Below are 23207 nucleotides of genomic sequence, written 5' to 3' on the forward strand. Positions count from 1 at the left end.
TGGCACTGCATTGGACAGTAGCTGAAGAGGGGTTTCTAGGGCTTTCCACATGGATGTTCTCCCTGAGCTGATTCCCTGTCTTTGAGAGTCAGCTTGTAGGACCCCTTTCAGGCAGGTTGCAACTGAGTTGCTCATGTCCATCTGCAACGAGAGTTATGAAAGAGCAATGAGTCCCGTCATGAATGAAATCCTTTCCCCATTCTCCTTTCAGCAGGGAGTGCAGCCAAATCAGTCACTATTAAAAACATTTGCTTTTCCCCTGTTGGACAGATTTGAGTAGCGGGGGCTTCCCTACCCTCTGTCCCAGGGAAGAATTCTGTGCCCTCTCTACTCTTCTCCCCTCCTTCCCACATCTAGGAGGAGGAGGTGCTCTTGATTTATCATACAACAGTGCAACAGGCACATCAATGCTACTTTCTCCTTGCAGGCACCATCAATGGGAGATACTGCTGCCCCCAGCTCTACATCAACCACCGCTGCTTCTCAGGTCCATATTTAAACAAAGGCAGGATCGCAGAGCTACCTCAGTCTGTGGGGCCTGGCAAGTGTGTGCTGGTCCTCAAGGAGGTATGGCTCAGCTGTCTTTTGGGGGGATCTCAGGGGAAAAGTATGGGTGTGGCTTGCCAGGCCCAGAATTGGGAAACAGTGCACCTAAAATTGTCCTGGAGCTCTGTAGCGGTTTCCATAAGGCAAAACTGCAAGCTGGGAGTACGGGGCAGGTATGTGCATTGTGGGTTTTGATGGGAGAGGTGATGTTTTTGAAACATGGGGAATTGTGTTGGTTTGGGAGTAAGGTTTGTCTAACTGTGCAAGAGAATTCAGGTTCTGACCAGAGCCATCCCCAGAGAGGGCCTCTGTGGTTGTTGCCATCAGCTTTTTCTCAGCATTCACGATACTGTTGGGCAGCAGATTCAGTGTGGGTGACCATGTGTGTGTGACTGTGGTCCAGTGGGGCCCAAAACATTGGGGAACAGGATGGAAAGCTAAAGCAGGGGTGTGTGCTATGTGCTGATTTCATCCTGACCCAGTCAGGGCTTGCTTTGGGACAAATCCGGAGTGCTGAGCACTTGCTGTTCACCTCAGAGAAAAGCTGCCTGATTTGAAACAAATTCATAAGTATTTTCCACAAATATTGGTAGTCCATGCAGAGATAAAATGCAAGGTGAGTGCAGGTGGCAGAGGACAGGATGGTACTGTTGGATAAACAGAATTCCATTAGGCACCGTTTCAGTTTGACTCGGGTCTTCCAGAAATCCAGATCTTCCAGCTCTCAGTTCTGTACCTAAATAAACCCCACTTGATGTAGATGCACGGGAATATCCGAGCTCCCTCTGCCCTTGGTGGAAAAACACGGAAACTTCCAAGCATCTGTTTATCTGATGTATTTGAAAGACCCTCAGTGCCCAGCTCAGGATGTTTGCAGTTGTCTGAAATTAGATGAATCCAGCCCTTAACAGGAATACCTGGAAGGTGAGATTCCTCCCAAATAAAACACCACTTTTGAAAACATCCAGTACTGTACTGCAGTGTGACTCCCATGTCTCCACTCAGTTCCTCATCACCTGCACTAATTTATACACAAAAGCCCAGAAATCCAGCTGCCTGTGCAGGTGGGACGCTTGGGTCTCAGAGAAGCAAGTCAAAAACAGCCCTCAGCAGAAAGCAGGATAAAGTGGTTGCAGAGCAAGAGCTGACAGCTGCCAAATTTGAAAGCAAGTCCATCGTGGCTTGCTGATGGGGAGCATTAGCAATCTGCTGCTACTTGAAAAACAGGCCATGAAAAAGCAACATGGGGGAAAAACATGAAGCATGCACAGTCAATACTTATGCTAATGCTTCTTCCTCCTTTCCTCCTGGAATTTGGATTTTGAAAACATAAGCAGTGCAAAGCTTCTGCCAGGTCCTCCCTTGGTATTTCAGCCTTTGCTAATACCAAATTCTCCAAATTCCTCAAGAATGGGACTAACTGCCCACTATGAAAACCAGCCTGAGCTTCCTACAGAACAGTCTGTTTTCTCTTGCTCTGCCTCCTTGCAGAATTGTTTGCTGAAGGAACAAATAGCAGTGTCATAGAGACATGGGAATCTTGTTTTTGGAGACATGAACAACTTCCCAAGGAACAGGACAATGGCAATGGCCCAGCATTGGTCAGTGTTATTTTGCAGATAAATTCAAGCTTATTATGGCCTTAAGCTCATTCTGGCCATGGGAACCAGTTCCAAATTCTGGAAAGGGTGAAGAGAAGAAATTCATGATGTTGCTGTAGGGGAGATACACCTGACTCCTATCAGCTGTTACTGAGATAAGAGAGGTGCCAGAAGCTCAGAGAACTGTGGGCAGTGGGGAGGATGGGGGTACCCAGCACATGGAGCAGGCAAGAAATGACAAAGAATACATCCCTGCATTGAGATGATGTTCTGTAACAGATGCCAGAGTGCCCAGAAGGACTGTGGAGCTGAGTGGTGAGAGCAGTGCAGGAGGTACCTCCTCCAGCCCAAGGCTGTAAATGTGAGGGTTTGCAGAGCTGAGGAGCTCACAAGGGTCCCCATCCCTCCAGACACAGTCTTGGTGCTGAGCTTGATGCTTTGGTTTTTCTTTACACCTGCTGATGGTGTGTCCCCAAGACTACAAATGCTTTATAATTATCTTTCTCATTATATAGGAAAATTGCAAGCTGTTGTAAATTATGCATCAGCATAACTTGTCTGGAATAGATAAATTATAGATGGGCTTTACTTTGGCAACACATGGGGGAGGGTGGGAAAGACAACTCAAAACACAGCTGTGAAAGGGGAACTGAAGCAGTAGCAGCCTGATGAGAACCTCTTTAATCACCCTGATCTCCAGCCATAACTCACTGCCTTTAGAGCTACTCTGGTTAAAAAACCTGTACTGTTTGCCAGCCAGTTCACTGTGGGCAGCAGTGTCTGTGATGGAGATGTTTCTGTGTTTGAGACTGATAGAAAGCCTGGACTAAAACCAGCTGAATACCCAACTCCTGCCCCATTCCCCATCCTGGATTACCTGAAGCAAGAAGAGAGCAGATGTCCTCTCTGGCATCAGTTGATGGGAGACCTTGCTCCTGGCTGGGTGCTGAGGGAGTAGCTCCCCATCCTCTGCCTTCCTCCACACTCAATCCTGAGGCTGTAGCCAGAAATTCAACACAGCTGTAGTTCATGATGCTCCTCAGCCCTTTTCCCACAAGATCTTGTCCTTACCTCCATCACTGATGCAGTGAAGCATCACCCTGTGTGTACTCTTGCATCCCTGCAAAGCCTTAGGTGAGCAACAAGTAGCTCTTGTGCTGTTTAGTGCCAAATTTATTTTTAAAGCCTAAGCTGTTCATTATTCCCAGTACCAGCACAAGTTTCTGCTGGGACCAGTGGTTTATTGTGGTTTCTTTCACTGTAAGAGGCAAGTGAGTTGGTAATGCCTGTTGTTTGACATCAACTGCAAAATTTTTCTCATTCCTGAGATATTTTCTTGGAAAAGAAGTTGAAACTTGGAGCCAAATACAGTGGAGACATCAGCTATTGCCATCCAGCAATTGCACCTGGGCTGAAAAGTGGTGACTGTAAAGTAGCTGTGATACGTAATAAATGCTGACTTTAAGTTAAATTAAACACACATTGTCAGCTTTAGATTTAGTTTCTTGGGTCAGAATATCTAAAAAACACTTAAAAACAGTTTGTCCGTCTGCGCCAGCAGCTCCACAGCAACATTGTAAAATGGAATGAGGTGTCTTTTTAAGACTCCAGATGATCTATAACCCACCCTATTTTAGAGAAATATGCTGTAAAGATTAATTAGCCTCATTGCTTACTGCTCTTACTATTTTTAAGACACTTTGCTCTTTCTCTGTTTAAAAAGAAAATGGACTTAAAGGTAATGTGTCTGTCCAACTGATGCAAACAGGAGAAATCAGCTAGCATTTGTGAAGAAAGGCTATTACACTCTGCAACTTGCACTTTTTGTAGCACAGCATGATTTCTTAGGAGAAATTTGCATAATTAAATCATGGTGCTCAGAAAATTAAATCGCTTGCACTGAGCCTTAGGTATATGATTTAGCCAGGCTGATAGAGTTATCATTACTGACCAGATATTGGAATGACAGAAACCTCTAAAGTCTGGAAAGGTATAAACTGCATTTCTGCAAGAGGGTTCACTAACATCCTCCTCAAGACAGCTCTGTGGACTTTGGCTTGTCTGTAATAGTTCCTCCAAGTTAGGAACTGACCATCTGTATCTTTGAATGTTGTGGACTACCCTAAGCATGCCAGTGCTTCCATGCTACAGCTTTGACTGTGACAAAAGATGGCTTTTAGATACTTGATCACCTAATGAAAGAATCCCAAATAGCTTGTTTTCCTTTCTCATTCTGTGCCCCATCAGTATTCCAAGTAAAATAAAATAAAGTTTACTGTCCTACCTTGACCCTGGGACTTAGCATCCCACTTGTTAGGTAACTGTGGGGTTATATCTCAGATAGAGGAGGGAAATTGAGCTTCTCCTCCTAAGGATGCTGATCATTGGGACCTTGAACGGGACAAAAGAGGTTGTGATGGTATTTTGAGCTGCACCTTGTCAGTGATAACTCCTGAGAAAACTTCATCCAGGGTTGGGACCATTTAAAGAAGGGTAAAGATAGAAAATGTGTGAATACCAAAGAGATATAATGAGAAGAAAAGTGCTGAACTTCCCAGTGGCATTAGGCATATTTGGATATGCTCAGAAAAGAGCCCTAGTGCATGAGAAAATACACGAACTGGAAAACTTCGTTGCTAAGATGTCAGGTACTTCTAAGGTTGGGTAGAGGCCTGTGGTGGTGCTGAGTGATCACAGTCAGTGATGTGACTCCATCCTCTGAAAATCAAAAGTTCAGCAGTATCAAAATAAAACCTCATCTGTGCATAGCAGCAAAGCCTGGTATTGCCTTGTCCCCCACTCTGCTCCAAGGCACAATTGGCTGCACCCAAAGCATTCCTGATGGAGAGGGCTGAAAATAAAGTACCAGAATCTCAGGCTGGTCCCCGCTCCAGCCAGAGGGAATTTGACCAGTCTGATATGGTTGACGTAACTTTCCACCTCCAGAGAAAGTCAGAAACTGGAAAGCTGGAAACTGATGTAGGTTTTGTCACTGTTTTTGTTTTAATAACTGTTAGTCTTTTCCAAGTATCTGTTTGTTTACATCTCTGTGTAATATGAAGCGATAATGTTGTTAGAAGGTAACATGGTAGAGAACTCTGTTGTAGGGTGAAATGCCAAACCCAGTAACTTATTTGAAGAAGAGTAAAAGGCAGAGGTTTTAAAAAACATTTTTTTTTCTTCCCTGAAAGGGAAATGGTTGTTCTTGCAAAACACTCTTTTTTTTAAACTGAGTTTGGAAGTTTACAGAGTCCTGCTGATGATAAGCCAGCTTTGAGAAAAGTCCTGGCATCACAGGTCCCTTTGCAGGGCTGGAATTGATTAGGATCTGGGATAATGCCCAGACATGGCCACACTGGTGTTGCAGAGTCGTTGTTTTTTTTTCTTGCTCATTTCCTAACTATTCTGACAACTTATGCAAACACCCATCACCCTGGTAAAGGGGCAGGACAGCACTGTTTCCAGGAATTGGTCAGCAAGACGCTTTCTGCTCCTGGCTATCCCACCAAAAAACAGGGTGGGTGTAGAAGTGGGCTTAAGAAGAGCTTTGCCAACAGGCTCCTGTGTAGTTGTTAAGTAACTCCATGGATTTGCTGATCAAGAGGGGAACACACCTGATGAGTTGTAAATGAGTGTGGGACCTACACAGGCACTTGGTGTTTTGAAAACTGACCTTTGGCTTCTCTACATCAGGTCTCAGTGTCTGTGTGTCAGAGGGCAGTGCCCCATCAGTTCTTTTGGTGGGAGACGGGCAAGAAAAGATGTGGATGAGCAACTGGATGGGCTCACTCTGGAGCTTTCTTCACAGAGTTCTAGAATGGTTTGGATTGGAAGGGACCTTAAAGATTCTCTAGTTCTGACCCCCCTGTCAATGGGAAGGGACACCTTCCACTAGACCAGGTTGCTCCAAGCCCTGTCCAGCATTGTACACTTCCAGGGATGAGGCTTCCACAGCTTCTCTGGACAGCCTGTTCCAGTGCCTCAGCACCTCACAGTAAAGAATTTCTTCCTGGTATCTGATCTAAACATGCCCTCTCTGTTTGAACCCTTGTCCTGTCACTCCATGCCCTTGTCAGAAATCCCTCTCCAACTTTCTTGTAGCCCCTTCAGGTACTGGAAGATACTGTAAGGTCTGCCTGAAGCCTTCTCCAGGCTGAACACCCCCAGCTCTCTGCCTGTCTCCAGAGCAGAGGTGCTCCAGCCCTTGGAGCATCTTCGTGGCCTCCTCTGGACTTGCTCCAGCACGCCCTTCATGCATTTGGGGTCCCAGAGCTGGATGCAGCACTCCAAGTGGAGTCTCATGAGAGCAGAATCCCTTCCCTCACCTGCTGCCCATGCTCCTGGGGATGCAGCCCAGGACACAGTTGGCTTCCAGGGCTTACAGTTCACATTGCCAGGTCATGCCAAGCTTCTCATACTGCAACAAGCTTCTCATCAACCATTCTCTTGGAATCATTGTGGCTTAGTAACTAGTGTAAAGGGTTGTGTGATGAAATAGGAACCAGCTGGAGAGCTGTAGGTAAATCTGTGTTGTAGCTTCCCCGTGTGTGAGGTAGGAACTGTGCTCCTGCTCTTCCTTATAGGGTGCTCTGAAATGTACAGATGATCAGAGCTGCATAGGATGTTGGTGCTATTATTAGGCATGACTTTTGGTGTCTCTAACTGTACTTTCTTGAAGAGTGGTTTGAGTAATGTTTCCTAGGGCCCAAGGATAGATTAAATTTTGCTTCTGGTAAATAACCTATCCAAGCAATTCCAACTAATGCCATTTTACAGGGTACTGAGCAGCATTAAGTGAAGCCCTTACCTGGAAACGATTAATCCTACAGGGTTTTCAAAATGTTAGCAAATCCTCAGGTTGCTGGATTTAAAGAAAAGAAAAATCAACCCAAAGGAAAAAAGACAAAACCCAAACATAAACACCTTGGTCTTTGCAGCATGACCTAGTTATTTTTTCATTTCTGATGAACTGCGTTCATGGGTGCTGGGGAAACTTTTAAGGAGTTAATCATACTGAAATCATTTGCAGGCCCCCAAAGAATTAAGAACAGGCATTAGGTAAAGAGCTAAATTAGATGAAAACCAATCCAGACTCACTGTGGAGTCATTCATGTGCACACAATTCAGAGTGTTCAAACACACGGTCTGGTGCTGTTCAGAGATTTGTTTTTCTTGTGTTTATCTCCCTAGGCCAAGCGTAGACTATTAAAGCTTGGATTCCCTGAGCCAATAGAAGGAATCATTTTTATTCTCAGTGACTTTGGATTAAATGGATTGGCACATGTGTTTTGTTGTACAGAGTGGACACACACTGGGTTTCAGGCACACCTCCTGCAAACTCTTTTTGTGTAGACTTCATTAATATTCTGCTAATACAGTCAAGGCACACAGCACTCAGGCATTTAAGCATATTGGTGACCTCAAGTATGTGAATTTCCCCTTCAGTGTTCCGTGTGTGGTGGTGCACTGACACTGTACCTGGTTGTGCCTTTGCCTTCAGAACTATTTTCATTTTTTTTTTATTAAATGGAGCCACTATAGATGCAACAAATGGAATCTAGTTTGGGAGAGAGTGTCTGTCTCTCCACAAGAGAGACAAAAATTACTGATGAGCAGGAGGTTTTTGGGGTTAGCTGGCATCATTTAATGCACTTACCATATCAGACTCAGGTGTCACCTACAATACACATTGATCCACTCTGAGACCTCTACTCATTGCATCCAGCACTTACCTTGTGCAGTTTTGGACACAAATAGGGACCTGTAAGCTGCTCCTGCCTGTGCAGCACCTGGGACCATATTCAGTGTGGTCAAGGACTGCTTTTAGACAATCAGTGTTTTTGGTTTTGTCTCTCAATAGGTTCTCAGCATGGTGATCAATGCAGCTTACAAGCCAGGGAGTGTTTTACGAGAACTGCAGCTAGTGGAAGACCCTCAGTGGAATTTCCAAGAGGAAACACTTAAAGCAAAGTAAGTCTTCACTGTGTGTTCTTTTATTTGAGAGGTTTCAAAAATGGAACTGACTAAGAAGGAAAGAAAAGGAGAGAAGAAAAGATTTTTTTTTTCTTTTGTGAGAGTTTTACTTTTCTAATTATCTTTTTGCTTCATTGAATTATTTGATTCTTTCTATAGCAACTTCAGAAATGAAATATTCACCTGAACGGTTCATTTCTATTGTCTTTCTCTAAGCAGCCATCCAGTTTTTGATGAAGTGAAGTCCTGAGTTTTATGATAAGCTGTTCTTATAAGCTTGGCTATTACTGAATTAACTCAATTCCTGGCTTTCTAAATGTAGGAGTATTGCTGTTTTTAATATAGAGCCTGTCAGGCTAATGCAGAAAAAACTGGTGAGAATGAATGGTACAAAAAAAAGTTCAGACAAATTAGCAGGGGCACGTTTTTTAGCAGGAGGCTGACTGGGACAAAATTGTAGCAAATTGGAGATTCAGGTCAAGATTTGATGCCTTTCTAGAATATGTGTCTAGTAAATACTCAATTTCTCTTTCCAACTTTAAAATCTACTCATTTATGTCTTCTTTATTTAATGGATATAGTTAGGATGTATTTCACTAACCATTGTCTCTCTAAAAGAGGGGAGTCTCACCTCAGCTCTCTCCAGAGTCCCTCTGAAGAGCAATTCTTCCCACTTTAAGATGGATGTCAACAAACAGTTCTTTGAAAACAGCTCTCTTCCTTGACTAATGGTCACCTTGACTTTCTGAGTACTGAAGTTAAATGCAGCGAAGCTCACCCTTTGTACTGAACTCTGTTACTCCTTTTCAAAGAAAAGCAATTTTCTTTTGGTTATTAGAAATGATTGGCTGCCACATACAGCACTATTGATTGCTATTGTATTTGATCTTGGCCCATGCAGATACTCTAGAAAGTTCATGTATTCTCTGTTTGAGGGAGAGAATTCAGAACCTTTTATTCTGCATACTCTTAAACTGCTTTTGTGAAAGAGGAGTACAAATAGAAATGAAAAGCTACTAGAAAATCTCATTTTTAATTTGCTGCTTTCACCCGTGTATAAAGTCATGCTTTTGTGTTTGTCAATTAAAATGTTGTGGATGGAAATCTAAAAGCCTTGCTCATGCAGATTTTCATAAAAAAACAGGTCCATGACCTGGTTTCCACTGATTCCAGGCTTCCACACCTTGTACTGCCAAACTTAAGATAAGGCACTCTACAGGTACATAGGACAGGTACTTACACACCTACAGCTGTGAGATCAGGTTGTAATGCCCCATCTTAATATCCTGTCCTGCAAAGAACTGAGCTCTTGGGCAGTTTTCCAATTAGCAGTATCCAAAAGTAGGATTTACCTTGTGCAAAAGCAGAAGTATCTATTTCTCAAGGCTGCTGCAATCCATATTTCTAATTGGAGACAGCCTGGAAAGTGTTTTACTGTCAATCCTTGATAGTCAGCTACGTCTATCCACTGCAACCCCCAGCATCCTGCTGAGTCCAAGTGTGCTTAGACCAGGAGGAGCAACTCAGCTGGGAATACATGGGCTGCTAGAGATTGTCATCACTTGTTTGTATCCTGTTAACCCCTTACCCTCCTTCACTGATAACCTGATGTGCTAATCATAGTCACGAGCACCTCCATCTCTGTTACTTTATTCCGTCATGCTTTTGCCCATCCTTTCCTGTGTCTGTTTCCTCCTCCCATCTACTCAGCAGGACAGCCAGGCTGCTGGGATACTTCTTATATCTAAATAGCTGCCAGATAAAAGCAGCAAGAAGATTCGGTGTTTTATGTTGGCCAGCCAGTCCCAGGCTGTGTATGTGTTCCTGTGTGCTGGCTACCCCAGGAAGCAGCAACCTCAGCTCCTCGGTGAGTGAGGCAGCATCTTTCAACTTTATTAAGCCACAGAATGGATCATTACAGGCTCAGAGCTGGGACAGCAAGTTTTGAAGTGACTTCTGAGAATGGCAATGTATTCCCATCCAACGTGGCTCCTGAGGAGACAGAGCTCATGGGGCTGGACAGCACCTTGTTCCTGCAGCTGTCTGGCTTCTGTGGCTGTAGCTCTCCCCACTGAGCAGTGCTTGGTGGCCATGCCAGCTTGCCCGTGGGTAGTTTGGGTACTTCTAGGAGTGGATGACAGCGGGTTGATATGCTCCAAGACTGTCTGGCTGCCCTAGGACTTCCTGAGTTTGCTTGAGTTGCTTCATCAAGAAGTTTTAATTGCATTTGATTGTTCAGGAGCAGAAAATAAAACATGGTCATGAAATCAGACACTGTGGAATATACAGAGGGCACATGACACGTTACATCAGGTGCGACAGTCAGTTACGCTCCAGAAGCTTAAACAGAGACCTCTAATGAGCCTGTGTATCCCAAATTCCAGCTACACGGGCTTCTGATGGTGCCTCGCTGCTAATGATGACAGTTCTACAGCTGGAGCAGCGCTGCTGTCGTGTGACATGTCATGTCACCTCCTTCCTTCTGATGGGAACTGACACCTCCTTGGATCTCTGCAATGTTGTTGTTTGTTTGCAGTGACGGTGCAGTGGGGTAGAGCAAAGGGGAGGGAGGAGGGTGGTGAGGAGAAGAGAAGGCTGTTTTTCCCACTGGCCCAAATGCCAAATGATGCCCTGCCAGGAATGCATTATGTCAGTCCTGGGGCAACCTGTGTTTAGTTTGCTCCGCCGTCTTCAGTGACCAGAGCAGAATCAATTACGCTCACCTTGCAAAGAAGATAAACAATTTAGATTGTCCAAAGGGATGTGTCTGCAATGTGTGAGGGCAGTCATTTCCCATCAGCGCTGCTGGCTCTCCGTGAAAATAGTCAAACCTGATTTATTGGTGATGATGAGTTAGAAATGTCAGGCTTGATCCTCTGAATTCCCAGGAGGGCCAGCCGAAGCTGTAGGCATTCAGCCCTCATAGTTTTGGTGCTTTAAGTTCAGTGCCTACATCTAGATTTGCCTTCCCAATTTTACATAAAATGCTTGAGGGACTTTATGCTTTTTAAGGGTTTTAATTTCTAAAGGCTGTAAGTGGGGCTGTTTGGACTTACATATTTTTGAAAGACTTTGGATATAAACAGTACGAGTGTACTGAGTCTTGTATGAAGCCCAGTTGATCAAAATAAAATATATGAGTGCTCCTGGACACCTCACTAAATGAAATTTTGATTGCTGCTCAAGTCCAGTAGCTGAACTCTAGGAATATTTACCCCTGTCCCAGACATCATTGCTTATTTATGAGGCTGCATTTCAAAGAAAGTCTCTTTACTGCAGATGTTTTAGAAGACTGCCTTTCCCTTGTGATAGGTGATGTTGAGGTATTTGAAGTCTTCTTTGCCTAAGCCTTAGCTAGTAAGGGTTGCTTTCAAGCCTCCCAGGTCCCTGATCCTGTTTGAGGGAATGAAGTGTTACCCATAGTAAATGGAAAAGTAGTTAAATACACTGGAAACTGGACACTGGATGTGCACAAGTGCATGGAACCACTTGGGGTGCAGCCAGCTCTGCCTGAGAGTAATGTCATTGCAAGGCCACTCACTGTCATATTTGGAAGGATGAGGGAAGTTTTTTGATATCTGGGAAAAGGCAATCGTCACATCCCTTCTTGGGAAGGGCAAGAGGGAGAATCCAAGTCAGTACAGGCTGTCAGCCTAACATTCCTGAAAAGGTTATTAGGCAGTGTCAGAGACTGAAATAGTTAATGATTTATGCATTCCAGGAGTTTGCAGACTTTGACTTTTGCCCTAAAAAGGCAAGAAGATGCCTCAGGTGGACTAAGCCCTAAAAAGGCAAGAAGATGTCTCAGGTGGACTAAGCCCTAAAAAGGCAAGAAGTTGCCTCAGAGGGGCTAAGCCCTAAATGGCAAGAAGATGCCTCAGGTGGACTAAGCCCTAAAAAGTCAAGAAGATGCCTCAGGTGGACTAAACCCTAAAAAGGCAAGAAGTTGCCTCAGAGGGGCTAAGCCCTAAAAGGCAAGAAGATACCTCAGGTGGCCAATCGGGCCCATCTCTCCCTCCAGTGCTGAGCCCTAAAAGGCAAACAACTCCTCATGCCAGGGAGGTGCAAAAGCATGCTGAGGGTATATAAACTGACTGGTGACTTTGAGAATTTGGGTTCTCCTTCTCCCCCACCACCTGCAAATCAAGACCATTGCTCTCAAGCATCACTGGAAATCATCGCTCTCAAGCATCGCCAGATCCAGTGGGCGGTGACTATATCCATTTATTTTGTACTCTCAGCTTCTCTTTTCCCTTACTCTCATCCTGGTTTTCCTCTCCCCTAAAACAGTTTCTCCCCCCGCCAAAATTTATCTCTATGTCGCATTGTTTTATGACAACACCCAGACTGCTAGCATGCTTGTTGATACAGAATTGTTAAAATAAACCTTGTCAGTATATGTTTTCAAACACCGATTATTCAGTGTTGTTTCACTCTAATCTACCCCAAGGGAATTATTGATAAAAGCCTGGGTTACCCCCCCCTCCCTTTTCTGGGGCAGGTCATAACAGGCAGATACTCTTGAAAGCCATTTCCAAGAGCATGCAGGACCGGTAGGTGACTGGCAAGAACCAAAGGGCAAGTTGTGCCTGATGTGATGAGATGACTGGTTTGGTGGTTGAGGAAAAAATAGTGGAAATGAATTTATGTTCATTTTAGCAAGGCTTTCCACACAGTCTCCCACAGTGGGAGATAAAGATTGAATGTGTTTGTGATGAGTGGAAAGTTAACTGGACACAATCACTGACATGAAGTCCAGGTGGAAGCCGGATAGTGATGGGTCTCCTCGAAGGTCAGTTCAAAGCTACAGCTTGTGTGATTTGGTTTCTCTTCCACACCAGCTCTGCCTCTGAAGCACTGCAAGGAGGAATTAATGTGACCAGGTGGCCTTCTGTGCCAAATACTGGAGGTAGAAGTCATTAGGACCAGTGGAATGACTTAAACCCTTTATTTCAGGAGGAGACTTATGAAACGTGCCTTTACAACCAGAGCATTCCAGTTCCCTTTCTGAATCCTGTCTTCAGGAGTTCAGAGTGTCACTGGGTGATTAAGTAGCTCTGAAGGAAGTTTCTTCTTATGTCTGGTGGACTTTCAGGTAGTAAGACAAAATGCAAATTTCTTGCAAAAGAATAGACAGGAGGTTTTGGTCCCCCAAAAGGAAATTGAGACTTTTAGCTCCTGAGTTGTTCAAATTAGTCTCAAGAACTGTCAGAACTCCTTAGAATGGGACTTTTGAAAATGAAGGTAATCTCAGTGTTCTTGCTGTTTGAAGTGTCTTCAGCACAAGATTTTTTGTGCCGTCACACAACAGTCCTGAAATGGAGCTCCTGGAAGATATTGTGTTCTGATGAACCTCTGATCTGTTTTAGCACAAAAGGAAACTTCAACAGATGAATGATGGTGCAGAAAAAATGCTGTTCTTTTAATAATTTCACTTGTGGGTCAGCAAAGATCCCAAGTGTATTTTTCATGGAAATAGTTTCACCCATAAGGTTTTCTCCAATTTTGGGATCTGAGGGCAGAGAAAGAGAGAAGGAAGATTTCTTTGGTTTTAGCTGAAAAATAATTTTTTAAAAGAACAGTGATTTCTAAGAAAATTGAAAATACTGTCCTTGACACAGCAGTTTTCCAAGTCTCCATTGCTGCCATGCTGTGTGTGCAGATTACTTGGTAGTTACAAGTGGTTGGGATGGTAGGAGTCCTGGTATAAAAACATCCATAGGAGTATCAGAAGTTGGTAATTTTTTGAGAGATGCTAGTGGAAAAGGGTTTTCTGATTATATCCAAATGAGCTCCTTCCATGTGGCTGTCCTAGAACAGCTCAGATTACATTTGGTGGTGCTTGTGTTAAAAATCTTCAGTGTGTGAGGAATATGGAAAATATTAGTAGAACCTGGTTTATAGTTGAAAGAGGGGCTGCCAAGGCCAAAATTATGTAAAAAATATTACTGTGGCCAGTACTAACACCTTGGGTTATTGAGACTGATCGCTGCAGTCATGGTGATCTCCATTTACCATCCGTTCTGTTAATTAACATGTGTGTTGCATTCAAAGCAGACTATGAAATCAGTCAGTTGTTCATTTTCCTGGTTTCATCTTTTCCTTTCAGCAGGCTCTGTAGTACAATGGGTCCTTTCTGGGCAGGCAAACACAATAGGAAGCACACAGTTAGAAAAAGTCAGCCATCCTTGAATAATACCCATCAGGCAGCTTTCTTAGCTTGTAAGAAAGAAGATCAAGAGGCAATTTGATTATAGCGCGTTTGCAAGGAAACAAAACCAGACACAGTCTTTTCATCCTGGTAGTGAAAGTCAGAACAAGGACAAATAAATGTAAGTTTAGTTCAGACGCATCCAGACCTAAAATGAGCTGCAAGCACGTGAGTTATAGGTACGGGTGCTCCCTCTGCCAGGTTTCTTCCAGTGTGGAGACCCTTGGGGGGAGGCCGCTGCTTGTCTGGAAGTGATGGTTTAGTCCAACCAAAGTTATTTGGGTTGAGGTGAAGGTATTACGGTGAAATTCTGCAGCCTGTCACAAGAGTCAGGCTTACTGACCCAGTGCTCTGGGCTGTTGTTAATTAAACCTAATGGCTCCTGGAGAAGTAATAAGGGCAGGAGTCTCTTCAAACACATTGGAAAGAAATATAAAACATTTTTAAGTAGATATATTCAAATGGCTGTGGAATCTGATCTTTTGATATTAAGTATTGCCAAACTCTCTTTAGCCAGCCTGCCTGTGCAGCTGTTTTATAGGGAAGCTGGGATAACAGTGCTGTGTACCTGGAAGGAACAGTTTTCCATTTTACAGCATCTGTCCAGGCCTCTGAAGGTGTGTGAAAAGTTGGCTCATTAAGTCATCCATTCGTTCAAGAGAATGAATCAGGATTGTCTCCATGGCTTGAGGTCCTTGGTCAGGCCCCAAATAGGATATCCGAGCCTGGCACCTCGTGGAAATGCTCATTCAGGTTACGGAAGAGTTTTTCGTTGAGGCGATAGTTTGGACTGAGTCTTTTGTGATGTGAGGGTGGGTAGACTGGGCTGTTCTCAGACTCAAGTTTCATTTGGGTTCCCTTTATAACACTTTCTGTACTGCAGTTTCAGACCCTTTTCCCACCCCCCAGTGTATCCAGAGAGAGCTGCTGGGAGGGAGCGCAGCAAAAGGTGGTGTTCCAGTTGCTTTGTGTGACCCAATGAAACCTTCAGGGAGGGAATGGAGTGTGGGCACATGCTGCATATTTTAATGCTCAGGCCACTACATTGTTGCACCACCACCTCCTTTTCCTCTTCCATATCTGACTATCACCAGCTGATTCCCTGCTAGGAATTTATGGATCTGAACACAGTCCAAAATGCTTTGTCTCGTTTTTTCCTGATGACTGTATCTCTGTCTTTCCTTGCCTCTCATCCAGTAATCTTTCTTTTGCTGTCTCTCCCTCTTTTTCTTTCGTGTGTGTCACTTTTCTCTTCCCTGGGCACATTTATAATGCTGTGGCACCAGGCGCTTACGATTGTCTCTTGTGTTGCATTCCCCAGGATGTGTAAGAGATGTTTTAAAAACCTTATCTCACTGTTTACGATAGCTTGGTGCTGCTGTTTAATAAATTATGGGGATAATTGGTTTTTCAGAGTTCACATCTACAGTGTCGTACAGCAGGGGTGTAACTGTATCTTTCTTAGCCATTTATCGCTCAGAAACACTTTGTGTAAAACACTGAAATAAATGTTTTAGTAGCATAACAGATTTAAGACAAACCTTTCATTGCAGGTTTCTGCTCTAAGCATTCCCTGTAGGAGTCAGTTTTTAGGGCCTGTTGCTGCAGCCCCATTACACAACTCCAGATATTCCTGGTGAGGTCCTTGGGTTTTGTATTGTCCCTATCTCAGACTGCTGAAATCATCTGGACCCTGTGTGGCAGAGAGAACCAGATACTTCCTCACAGTGTCCCAGTAGCCACAGATGGCACAGTGAATCTGTGGGATTGTTGGGAGCTGGAGTGTCATATGGGAGCAAGAAAGATGGCGATGGAGAAGGCCAAAAGTACCATCTCCAGTGCAGCCCAAACACAGGGTGCTGACCAGAGAGCTCTGCAAGGGCTGTAAGCATCTCATCATGGGTCAGTGTACAAAGAGAGACTACATCCTCCCCAAAAAACTTTGCATCACTTCATAATATGGGCTTGCTGTCCTGTGTAGGATCCTCCTCAAGCCTACTGAGGTTTTTTTATATCTTTTGCCATATCTACAGACATACCCAGACTGCACATGCATTCCTTCCCGAATCATGTCCACACCTCTGATTTATTTCACCCTTTCCTTCTTCAAATCCCTATGAAATGGAGCCACTGAAACAAATAGACCTATTCTGCCTGCCTTCCCAAGAGAGACACTCTCCCAAGGAAAGTCACTCCCCTAACAGAGGAGAGTTTGATCTGGAGCATAAGAGGGTGTTGCTTGACTGGTAACATGGGTTTTTCACTCTTCTCTAGGTACAGAGGGAAGACTTACAGGGCAACTGTTAAGATTGTGCGGACGTCAGATCAGGTGGCAGATTTCTGCAGGAGGGTCTGTGCCAAGCTGGAGTGCTGCCCCAACCTGTTCAGCCCTGTGCTGGTGGCTGAAGTCTGCCCCGAGAACTGCTCCATTCACACTAAAACCAAGTACAGTGAGTACTGGCCAGAATGCTTCTTGGTGCCAGCTGGGAATCAGAGCAGTGGGAGACTGTGATGAAGAACAGGAGTTGTGCAATGCTGTTAATACTGGTATTACTGTGTAATATTGCTAATACTGATTAGGATTCATCTCATCTAAGAGCAGTTATTTAATCCTGAACAGGCCACCACATGTTCCTTTAATATTCTGTGCAGAGAAACAGGCATCTCCAGGAAACCATCCATCTCACTCCACCCGAATGTATCTGTTTGAAAGTCATTAATTTTTGGAAGTCTTGAGTTTTCTTTATATCTAAAGTTAACATGAAGAGCACATAAAAGGAACCTGCAAGTAGTAAGATGAGATTTAAACTGCTGTTTCTGAGATGGCTTCGTTAGGTGAGATGAATCCTGTCCAACTCAGTGAAGAGTTTTTGGCATATGCACCAGCACAGGCCACTATCACAATGCTGAGGTGGTGGAAGGAGTTTGGGAGCATTAACTCTCTCTGCTCAGGGTGTTTAATATTTAAACATGTTCCTGCCCATACAGGAAGGCTGTTGTTAGGCATGTGTACAGCACTTCTTGTTGTCAATGTTACTGATATTATTGGCTCTTCAGGCAGGTCAGGAAATTGGAAGTGAGTGCTATCCTTCTTCCATGAAGGCTGCAAAAAGCAATATGATTGATTTAAAGCAATTATCTTCTGGTTAGTGGCAGAGTAGAAGGAGAAACGGGCTCAGGGAGATACTCAGATCACTTAGGATGGGTTTCTGTAGAAGTCTACACCTGAGCTAGACTCCTGCTGGTAGGAAATGGAGAGCTGGAGAGTGCAGTTGGGGGAGCTCCAGCTGGGATGGTCTCATCTCAAAGCTGATGGTGGTATGTGGCTGCATGAATTGTTCCTCAAAACTCCATTGATCTGATGAACAACTTGGTCAGTTATAAACTTTGACATGGGTGCCAAGTGCTGTTTTAGCTGTCCTGGGATACCCTGGCTGGTCAAGGGCAGAGTATCTTTCACTCTCAGAGCATGTCAAAATGCATTTAACACAAGCACTCAGTGTAAGGTCAGAGGACTCTCATATCCTTAATTTCAACTTGGGCCACAAAATAGTTGAAGGCAATAAAAACCTGTTCCTTTGTGTGTGATTGAGGATTGCTGACCCTGTCCACTTTCTGCTGAAAACATTAGCAAGTGAAAGTGTGTCTAAGGCTGTTAAATCACAAAGATCTGCATTGTATCAGATCTGAAACACACTGGCCTCTCTCCCTGCAAGTCGCTGGTTGACTTAGTGGAAGCTTTGCCTAAACACATATTGTTAAATTTTGAATTTTTCACTCATCATCAATAAATCTGGATACACGAGAGCTGTAACACTCTGTGCTGGTCCAACATGACATCTTATATTTACACTGGACATTTTTTCCATATCAGTGTATTTTAAAGTGCACCTATAGAGTGCAGTCCTGAATCTGCAGCAAGAAGCACACCAAAGTTTCCTTCTTTTGGTGGTTAAAGCTTTTCATGGGCATTCTGCTTCATTTCTCCAGCTTATTACTATGGGAAGAGGAAAAAAATCATTAAGCCACCAATTGGGGAAAATAACAACATGAAAAGTGGCCATGTCAAGCCAGCCAGACGCAGGAAAAGGCGGAAATCCATCTTTGTGCAGAAGAAAAGAAGATCATCAGCTGTTGATTCAAATGCTGCAGGCTCTGCAGAGGTATGTGTTGCACAGGGATAAATCAGCAGAAGCCCCTTGATGCTTTTTTTTGTCCCTCATTCTGCGTCTTCCTTATGTGGGGTTTCTCAGCACACCCAAACACTTCCATTTTCCTTATTTTCTATTTTGAATCCTTCCTTCTTTGCTACTCTGTTCTTCTAACATCAGACTGCTTTTATTGGGACACTTTGGGGATTTTTACCTTGTCCATTTTAGAGTTAGCAGACTCTAGGTTTTTTGCTCCCACCTTCCTAATGCTCACTGACTAACATGTTGCCTAATATATCTTTGTTTTCTTTTGCTTCCTTGTAAGCAGGCAGATTGGCCTGTTAGATGCTTTTTACAGCATCTACCAGATTCATGTCTAGGATGTCCAAATATTGTAATAAATAAAAATAGCTCACGAGCCATTGTGGTTTCAAGGAATTTTATTTTTTCATTAATTATTGGTAATATTTTTTGGCTCATAACATCAAACAATAGTAGCTCTAGAAGCTTTAGAATACAGACAAATGGTTTGTGTCTCAAATACAGGGTATATGAGGCCTCAGTATGTTGTGTGATACAACAGGATCTCAGCTTCAGCGATGATTCGTGTCCAGATACAGTCTGGAGCAGAATTAGTTCTATGTGGATTGTTTCTGGGAGGTTTTCCTGTGATAGGAATAACAAAGTTCATGTGTGGTTTCCCTTCCTCAGCTGAGTACCAGTGATTGCAGCTTCGTGCAATGTGAAATAAAGCTGATTTACCTCAATTCCCTCTACTTGGGCTGGAGGGGGTTATTTTACTCAGCTTTCAGTTGATTGCTTGCATCTTCATGGCTTGGTCCTCATTTAGTTGTAGTTCTGCTTCATTTCCTCAGATTATACCTGCTTCAAAGGAATTTAAACTTAAACCTAAATCAACCATTACCCAAGTTTTTCAACCTGTCAGCTGATACAACTGCCTTTGTCTAAAACTGCTCTTTCACTCAAGACCTGAGCACGTGGCTTGGATGCATGCTCACACTTTGATCAGAGCTAAGCTGTCGAAGCCATTTGGGCAGCAGATGTATATATAAAGTCGAAAATGCACAGTTTCCATCAGTTGGTGTGTGCTTGCAAGCTCTCTATGACAGAAATAACGAGAAGCTGGTTTAATATCCTTTAAATGGAAATTTGTGCTTCCCCTTCAGCAGTTAGGTATTGGGCTGAAAGCAGGGAAATCTGGGTGAATTCTTCTCCTCTGGGTTTTACAGAAATTGTCAGCTAAGAAATCAAGTACTTGATTTAGTACTTGTACATCTAGATGTTTTTAAATGGCACCAAAATTTCCTTCCTTTCAATACCAGTAACACCCACGACACTTTGAAGCAATGTGAAGGTATAAATTTCAGCCTATTTCTGGTCTTATTTCATCTCGAGCAACCTGAGTTTCATTTTATCCCTTTAGAATTTTCCGTTTCCCCTTCTCCTGCTCATCTGCAGTGCCACGGGTTTTGAGGTACCAGCCCAACAGAGGAACATTTCATGCCAGATGAGTTATTGCTGTTGACCTTTAGTTGGAAGGAGAAAAAGGATTTTCCGTCGAGCATTTTTTTTCCGTCTACATTTCGTAACAAATCTAAGTCAAGGGCTAATTTACTTAGCACTGTAATGAAAATGAGGTAATTGGGTTACAGTAAATGTTACCCTGGACCAGCGTGGTCACGGGCATGTAGTTTGACCCAGTGCCTTTTGGTTTGCTGCTGGATTAATCTCCGAGCCTGGGTGCTGTTTCTCTGGCGCAGGAGAGCGAAGATGACGAGCCGGACGCGATGGAGGATGAGACAGGAAGTGAGGAGACCAGCTCGGAGCTCCGGGATGACCAGACGGACACGTCCTCGGCCGAGGTGCCCTCGGCCAGGCCCCGGCGAGCCGTCACCCTGCGGAGCAGCACCGAGTCGGACAGACCCCCCGCCACGGAGAGGGCCCGGCGGAGCCGGAGACCACAGCCCCACTCCTACAGCGAGGCAGAGAAGTGCTCACAGGTCAAGGAAGTGAGTGTGTGTCCATAGGTTTCATCCCCAATTAATAGCAGTATTCTTCCTAAATTACCTGTCGCAGAATCACAGAATATGCTGAGTTGGAAGAGATCCACAGGGATCATCAAATCCAACCCTTAGCCCCGCACAGGACATCCCAAGAGTCACACCATGTGCCTGAGAGGATCATCCAAATGCTTCTTGAACTCTGTCAGCCTTGGTGCTGTAAACACTGCCCTGGGGAGCCTGTTCAGTGCCTGACCACCCTCTGGGGGAAGAGCCTTTTCCTAATATCCAACCTAACCCTGCCCTGACACAACTTCAGGCCATTCCCTGGGGTCCTGTACCTGGTCCCCACAAAGCAGAGATCAGTGCCTGCTCCTCCTCTTCCCCTCCCAAGGAAGTTGTAACTGCAGTGAAGTCTCCCCTCAGTCTCTTCTTCTCCAGCTGAACACACCAGGTGCCCTCAGCCACTCCTCACACACTTCCCCTCAAGGCCCTTCGCCATCCTTGTTGCCCTCATTTGGACACTCTTAAGAGCTTAATACCTTTCTTAACGTTGCAGTGACCAAAACTGCGACAATATTCAAGGTGAGGCCACACCAGTGCAGTGCCAAACCTTCCTCATCTGAGGAGGGCAGCCCTGCCCTGGTTCTCCACACAAGGTAGTTTGGTTTGTAAAAGCTTTTGTTTTTTTTTTATTTGCAGGAAATTAAGCAAGAAGAGGAAGAGAAGCTTGTCCTGGACAGTAACCCATTGGAGTGGACTGTGACAGATGTTGTGAGGTTCATTAAACTCACTGACTGCGCACCCCTTGCCAAAATATTTCAGGAGCAGGTAGAAGTCTTTACCTAACTTGTCTCTTTGTATCTCTGGTGTCTGTTCAAATCACAGCACATACCACCTTGATAGCTGGGCCTAGGCCTCTGATAAAGGTATTATGACCAAACTTTAGATCCCTTCAGGCCATGTGATAGCACAGATTTTGGCAAGGCATGAAAACCCTTAGAAACTGGAGTCAGATCCTTGCCAGATCCTCAGAGAGACCAGAAACTCAGTAGCCTGAGTCCTGAGCAGGTTTAGACATTTCATGCCAAGGTCCACAGTGCCATTCTGGTGTCACATAGGTAAGCACCTCGGTGTAAAACAGGTAGTGGTTTTCTGGTACATTGCAAACTTTCTCCTGGCCACGTGGGTTCCACCCTGTTTTAAATTATTTACCTGGGAAGCAGAAAAATGCTGCTTGAACCAAAAAGTGGCCTGAATTTTTTCGTTAACACCTAGATGCCTTGAGTATGTAGACATCTAATTGCTACCTACATTCCTCTGAAGATTTTCCAGTCAGGCCCTTGGATGACCTGATTTTAGGAGATGCCAGTCATCTCCCCATTGAGCAGAAAGGTTTGGAGGAGCAGAAGCCAATACTCTTCATCTCAAACCAGTGTGAATGGGTAAAATTTATATGGAAAGAGCTGTTTCTTGGCTAATGAGTAGCAGCCACTGCTAAAAATGAAGGGCAGCGCTAGGAAATCATAGTTAGGAAGAAGCAAGTGTGGCTAATTAGGCCATGGCTGATGGCAGTCAGTGGTATGGCCAACTGCACATTGAACTGTCTCTGATTCTTCACCAAGAATAACTCTGTACCTGAGGCAGCTGCCTTGACTGGGAGAAGGTGAAGTGTGAGTCTAGAGCAAGGCTGAAACTCTCCGTAGCAGGATGTTCTAGTCACTGTGTCACAATGTGCTCCAACCATTTGTTTATAAACCTGGAATAATGCCAGGGCTTGAAAACCAACCATTCCTCTCCTTTGCCAGAGAGTTTTATAAGGACTTTAATCAAACCCACATGACTGGAGCTTTTCCTTGTGAAGCTCTGGTGCAATGGGCCATGCCATGAAGCTTGAGTGGAGGAAGAACCTTAGCCATGGACAATCTTGATCAAAGCAGCACTTAAACTGTCCAAATCCTCCTTATGTGTCATTCTGACTAATCAGGGCTGTCCTGGGGAGTTTATGTGAGTTGCTGTGCATAGACTCTGATCCTCCCTAAGGAGTAAAAAGAAGTTTTGTAGCCTGCTTGTCTGCTTCTCAGTCCTTTAAAGAATAAAGACGACCTGAGCTTCTTAATTAAGAAGGGGGTCATAAAGCCAGGAGTAGTCCCCAGTAAAGTTGCTCATCTGGGGTGCTAGCTCATGGAATTTGGTGCATAGGGAAAGACATGACCTCCAGAGGTCCCTTCCAGTCTACACCATTTTGGGACACTGGAAGTTGCAAGGGCTCCAGGCAGTCCAGGCCCCTCTGTCTTGGTCATTCAGCAGCTGAAGTGGAACAAGGCAGGTGCTGGGTGGATCTGGGAACATGGCATGGAACAAGTCAGAAATAAACCAGTGCTGAGCAAATCATGGGCCAGAGGAGTTGGGGGAATGGTCTTACTTGGCAGAGGGACTGTCATCATTTTCTCCATTCAGCTGCCTCCTGTGTCTTCTGGTGTGCTCTCTGCAGCCTCCCCCCCCATTTCAGTTCCTCAGGCATAAAATGGGACTGATCAGGTCTCTGTGGACCCTGCAGGGTTTCTCTAGAAGGTGATCCCTCATTTCAGCAGCTGGCAGGCTTTTCCAAAACTGGAAGGTGAAAGAGCCTATGAAGACACACTAGACAACTTCTGGAAAAGCATGATGTATCCCCGAGAAAGGAGATGGGCTGCTCTAAAGT

The 23207-nt window shown here is 44.4% G+C and overlaps 1 protein-coding gene across 3 annotated transcripts in view; it reads left to right on the top strand.

Annotated features, from left to right (window-relative positions):
* SFMBT2 (Scm-like with four mbt domains 2) overlaps nucleotides 1-23207 on the top strand; it is a 116081-nt gene that overhangs the window by 85676 nt on the left and 7198 nt on the right. For all 3 annotated transcript variants that reach the window (XM_017807858.1, XM_017807857.1, XM_017807859.1), the window contains 6 exons: nucleotides 428-567; nucleotides 8008-8117; nucleotides 16606-16781; nucleotides 18322-18494; nucleotides 20264-20512; nucleotides 21206-21334. In XM_017807858.1, the coding sequence (XP_017663347.1) occupies nucleotides 428-567; nucleotides 8008-8117; nucleotides 16606-16781; nucleotides 18322-18494; nucleotides 20264-20512; nucleotides 21206-21334 (977 nt within the window). The remainder of the gene's footprint in view (nucleotides 1-427; nucleotides 568-8007; nucleotides 8118-16605; nucleotides 16782-18321; nucleotides 18495-20263; nucleotides 20513-21205; nucleotides 21335-23207) is intronic.

The sequence above is a fragment of the Lepidothrix coronata genome, unplaced genomic scaffold, assembly GCF_001604755.1.
Source record: "Lepidothrix coronata isolate B3197 unplaced genomic scaffold, Lepidothrix_coronata-1.0 Scaffold20, whole genome shotgun sequence".
In the NCBI taxonomy this organism is placed as follows: Eukaryota; Metazoa; Chordata; class Aves; order Passeriformes; family Pipridae; genus Lepidothrix; species Lepidothrix coronata.